At 28.7% G+C, this 6,185-nt stretch overlaps 1 protein-coding gene across 1 annotated transcript; it reads right to left on the reverse strand.

Annotated features, from left to right (window-relative positions):
* Positions 1–1,810: 1,810 nt before the first annotated feature.
* On the reverse strand, positions 1,811–2,814 carry LOC107027426. Its single transcript, XM_015228596.1, has 3 exons — positions 2,334–2,814; positions 1,999–2,220; positions 1,811–1,881 (listed from the first exon to the last, which is right to left on the reverse strand). Exons 1-3 carry the CDS (start codon positions 2,812–2,814, stop codon positions 1,811–1,813), a joined length of 774 nt encoding a protein of 257 aa, XP_015084082.1.
* Positions 2,815–6,185: the final 3,371 nt, after the last annotated feature.

The following is a 6,185-nucleotide window of genomic DNA, read 5'->3' on the forward strand; positions in this document are numbered from 1 at the left end:
GTCCTGCCATTCCGTTACGAAGTTCAGAGAGTCGATTTCAGTACCCAAATTTCAGAAGTCTAAGTGTTCTGGAACGAGACACCTGCGACGGTCCGTCGTGCCCACGACGGTTCGTCCTGCAGGTCCGTCGACAAGTTCAGAGAGTCGATTTTAGTACCCAAATTTCAGAATTCTAAGTGTTTTGGAACGAGACTCCCTCGACGGTCCGTCGTGCCAATGACGGTCCGTCGTGGGTTCCGTCGTCTCAGCCAGTTTTTCCAGAAATAAAATCTGCAGCTCAAAACGACTAAACATGTCGTTACAGCAATGGTCTCGCTATTAATTGCAAACGTTTAATTAATGACTCTGCGAGACCATTCTGAGTATATGAACATGAGCAACGGAGTGTTCGACTCTTATCCCAATTGCTAAACAATAATCATTAAATGATTGGGATGAAAACTCTGCAGCATTATCAAGACGAATGGACTTAATCTGATTATCAGAAAAGTGTGCCCTTAACCTTATTATTTGTGCCAATAATTTTGCAAATGCCAAGTTATGAGATGACAATAGGCACACATGAGACCATCTAGAAGAAGCAAATATTAGAACCATAAAATATCTAAATGACCCACTAGGTGGGTGAATAGGTCCACAAATATCCCCATGTATACGTTCCAAGAACGCAGGGGACTCAATCTTAACTTTCATTGGTGATGGTCTCACAATTAACTTACCTGCACCATCTAAAAGTACTTTTAGGTCTGTTAGTGGATGTCCATTCGAATTTTCTATAATTCGTCTCATCATTATTGACCTAGGATGTCCCAGACGATCATGCCAAAGTACAAATGTATTGGAATCAGTAAACTTCTTATTTACTATAAAATGTGTCTCAATTGCACTAATTTTTGTCCAATACAAGCCAGAAGATAAAGCAGGAAACTTTTCTATAACACATGTCTGCCCAGAGACATTCTTGGTGATACTAAGATATTCAAGATTTATTTCATCCATTGATTGGATATGATAACCATTTTCACGGATATCTTTAAAACTCAACAAATTTCTCTTAGATTTTGGAGAAAACATAGCATTATTAATGATGAGTTTTAGTTCCCTTGGGCAAAATTACAATGGCTCTTCCAAAACCCTCAATCATATTAGTACTACCAAAAATTGTAGTAACATTTATTTTACCCATACTTAAATGAGAAAAATATTTCTTATTTTTGAATATCGTATGTGTTGTACCAGAATCAATCAAACAAATATCTTCATATTTCGATAATATGTTCTTAGAATTATCCATATCTTCACATGAAATGACATACACAAAATAAATATATATTAAATATTAGTGTTGTCAAAAGGGTACAATATATTCAAAGGAATAAATTAATAATTAAATATTAGAAATTGAGCCTTAATTTATTGTTTCCTCTAAGTCAAAAACGAGTTGTTAGGAAAATAAAATAAAATCATTATTTAATCCTAGTTAATAACAGACTGCATGTTTTTAACATTAGATCAAATTAAAAACCTATTATAATACAAACACATGATAAATCCTAGTTAATATCAGAATTTATGTTTTTAACATAGACCAAGTTAAAGACCTAATATAATACAAACACATGATAAAGTTTAGTATTTGACTAACTCTATCATATTAGAATCATATAAATAAATCAATGAAAAATATATATTATTTTATTAAGAATTAAGGAACAAGCTAATGAACGACTAAACTAATTTAAAATACTAATACTCATGCAAACAACTATTATTACATGAAATTTATTAATAAATACTACCAAAAATAATATCACTCTTCCATGTTCACAGAACCATCACCAATTAAGTGATCTATTTTTCCTTCAGGATGTGCGAAGAAATCTGCTACATCCAAGTGAGTGATGTCAACTTGATTTTCAGAGATAAAATTTGCCTCAGGATTTTTCTCTTTCTTCTTTAGTGATTCTTGATAAAGCTCAACCAAGTGTTTGGGAGTACGACAATCACGTGCATAATGACCTCTTCCACCACATCGAAAACAACCTTCCCTAGTTGCTTCACGTTTCTCATCCTTTCTTTTTTCCTTTTTATTTGATAAATGATTAATGCCAGGAATAGAATTACGTTCTTGACCATAATCACGACCACCTCCACGTTCAAGATCACGATTAGGACCGCGACCTTTTCCACGCCTAGCATGGTGGACGTACGCCTCATTCACTTCAGGATGTGGTTCAGATCCCGTAGGTCGATTCTCATGATTTTTCAATATAAATTATTATTTTGCTCGGCCACAAGAAGATGAGAAATTAGTTCAGAATAATTTTTGAAACCTTTCTCTCGATATTGTTGCTGCAAGAGCACATTCGAGGCATGGAAAGTGGAGAACGTCTTTTCCATCATATCAATCTCACTAACCGTTTCTCCACATAATTTCAATTGAGAAGTGATTCTGAACATGACAGAATTGTACTCATGTATAGACTTAAAGTCTTGTAGCCTTAGATGCATCCAATCATATCGTGCCTTTGGATGTATGACCATCTTCAAGTGGTCAAATCTTTCTTTTAGGTTTTTCCACAAAACAAGTGGATCCTTAACTGTCAGATATTCGATTTTCAGAATCTCGTCAAGATGATGACGCAAAAATATCATTGCTCGTGCACAGTTTTGATTTGATGCCTTATTTTCTTCTTTTATGGTGTCTCCAAGACCCATTGCATCAAGGTAGATTTCAGCATCCAACACCCACGAGAGGTAGTTCCTGCCCGAACTTTGAAGGGCAGTGAACTCTAGTTTTGTAAGATTGGTCATTAAAATTAAAAACAAAAGAATAAATAGTACATTTATTAATTCTTCAAATCTAACCTTCACTTTTGAGAAATTAGAGTCTCGTGCTGATAACGTGTTATAAAACTATAGAATAAGAAGAAGAAACTAGAGAGAAAAGAAGAGAAAACTTGTTATTTCTCTTGATGAATGAATTTACAATGAAGAGGAGCACTCGATTTATAGGAGAAATCTAACTTGGTCCCCAAGTAGGACTCTTTAATCATATCCTAAAAAGGACTCCACATGATAGACATTCACTATAATACAAATACTTTATAACAATAATTGATTAGTTAAAGTAAACGGGATATTTTCAACAAAATACTGGTGGTGTCTAATTTGAGTAAAATTTAATTAATTAATCACTAAGCTAGCATTTTCACAAATACAAGCTTTCAAGGTAATCATGCCTCACCTCTTTAATATTTCCAACTTTTTTTTCACACTTCCATATTAAATTAAATATTTATTTGTTCCCTCTAAATTATTATGACATGTTGCTTCAATATCTAAAGATCAAGAGAATCTTCAGATGCCATAAAATCTATTATGAATTTGTAAGGAAGACTTTTTTTTTTCACCAAAAAAGGATTTTAAATGTCATGATAATTGAAAAGGACTTCTTTCCATCTCATGTTCCCCAAAATAATATTTAAGAGCAAAAAGGGAAAGGTACCAAATATTAAACATGCCTCATGTGCTGAAAACAGTGTGGAGATGATGGTACAACCTAGCTAACAATAAAATGTTCATATCTTTTATACTTTCTCCGTTTTATTTTATGTAGCAATATTTCACCCGATACAGAATTTAAAAAATATTGTATTCTTTGAACTGTTTACCAAATTCTCTTTCAAAAAATTAAAATCATTTTTCTCTCTCCTCATAAATATTATTAGAGTACTTTTTTAAAAAAAAATAAAGTTAAGTGGGATCGATAAAGATAAAAAAAGAATTGTACCATAAAATACTTATCATATAAGGAAATGTGATATTCCTTTTGTGACTTACCAAAAAGGAAATGGTGTTACATAAAATGGGAAGGGAGTAATATTTATTACTTTCTCCGTTTTAATTTGATTGTCATGTTTTGATATGAAAAAAAAAAATAAGCAAAAAAAATTAAAATATGTGGTTTTAAATTTGAAGATATGTAAAAGATATCAAAATGTTTTTTAATTTTTTGTTCTTAAACATATCACGTGAATACTTAAATTAAAAAATTATCAAAAACAATATTTTTAAACAAACTAAAAATAAAAATAAAACAAATGAATTAAAATGGACAGAATATTATATATTAACATTGATGCTTCATTCACATCTAGTGCTAACTTTTCAGAGAATCATTCTTGTTGAGTTAAATGGCTGGAGTTTCAAGTTTCCATTTTTATATTAAATGACCCATTCTGACGTCTCTCCAACTCTTTGTTCTTTTTTTGTTTTTTGGGTTTAAATCGATTTATTTTAGGTGCTTTTAAATTTGCATAATTTTTGAGGTTGTTTTTAAGTATTTGAATAAAATAAAATTGTACTTGTAAGCATTTATTTTTAAGTTAAAAATATAAAAATATGTCATAAGTTAGATTGTCTAATTTATAAGTATTGTAAGTCACAAGTCAATCCAAACAGGCTCACTCAATAAATTGGGCATAAAATTTGCTTCATAAGATTCTTCAAAAGAGTTTCAAGTGACAATACACATAAAATATAACAAGAGAATAGGTTGAAATCTTCCCACCCTAAACTCAACGTTTTGTAAATTTTATATCCAAATTATTGAGTTAGCCCGTTTGAATTAATTTTTAATTTTTAACTTATAAGTCAAAAGACATAAACTAGAAATTCAAATTTACAGTTTTGACTTTTTTTTTATATTTTAACATAAAAAGAATTATTTATAAAATATTTTTTAAAATTTATCCAAATACTACAAAATTGCTTAAAAGCTATTTTGACTTAAGAATATCTAAAGTTAGCCCGTCCTAATAGGCTCCAAGCATGTGTGGTGTCGCTATTGGAAGACCAAAAGCACTTATTTTGAGACAAAAATATTTTTTTAGAAAAATTAAAGTGTTTGGCAAATTAATAAAAAGGTTTTTAATTAGAAGTAGAAAGTATATTTTCTGCTATCGGAAAGGAGCTAAATAATTCTGCTTCTTAAAAACAGTTCGAGCAGAAAATTATTTTTTCAAGACCAAACTTTCATTTCCATATAAAACATATAACAAATATATGTCTTATATTTATATATTTTTGTGGTGAATTTTCATACTTTCTGATTTAATTTGTGGAATAATTTTAAGTTCATTGTGCTTGATATTTTTTATTATATTAATATTATATCAATATTTAATTTAAATTTTTATTTATCTATATATAATATTTATTGAAAATTTAAAAATATAAATTTCAATTTAAAAATTTTGTAATAGATATTTAAGATAATTTCTTATTATAAAACAATCTTAATATTGAAAGTGCTTTTAATATTTGTCCTTTTTTATGATTTGACTTTCAAATTAAAAAGGTTAATCAAACATAATATATTTATCAAAAAAACTTTTCAAATAAATTAACATAACACCAATTATTTTATTTTATTTAAAAAAAATACTTTTTGAAAAGCTATTTTTTTTTATGAAAAAAACACTTCTAAAATTAAGCAATTGTAACAGCAATATCAAATATGCCCTTGCAAAGTGTAGGTGGGCTAGGTGACAATAATAACAGAACTTTAAGAATACCTTTTAGAGTAGAAACTTATTATAGTAATTATTTTGTTATTATTTTACTTCACTTAAAAAAAACACTAACAATTAGCAAAATTATTTGAATTTGAGTTCTAGAGAAAATTGATTCTTACATAATTAAGATGTATTTAACTTGTAACCTTCTCATACAATTTATCATATTCTTTCACCATAGTCTTACTTACAAGCAAAGGCAAAGAATGAAGACCATGCTGTTCTTCTTCATATTTTCGCAAAATTAATTTTAAAGCAATTGTAAATCTATACTATATTAAAACCAGTATAAATTAATATTGGTAGAATCACGAAATTTTATTTTTTTATAGAGATATTATTTAATCGATAAATTGATATTAATTAATTTGAAGAATGGTTTGAGATTTAATGAAAGTTAATTTTAATTATATTAAAATCATTGTATCTTACTAATATATGTATCATATTTATTGATTTCATATAAAAGAAATATTATGCATAAACTACAACGAATATATCAAAATCATTATCTTATTAATTTATGTATCATATTTTATTAAATTGTCACTATCGTGCAAACAAAAGAGCATGAATGACAAGTGTGTTGTTTTATGAATATATTTG

This window comes from Solanum pennellii, chromosome 8 (genome assembly GCF_001406875.1).
Source record: "Solanum pennellii chromosome 8, SPENNV200".
Lineage (NCBI taxonomy): Eukaryota > Viridiplantae > Streptophyta > Magnoliopsida > Solanales > Solanaceae > Solanum > Solanum pennellii.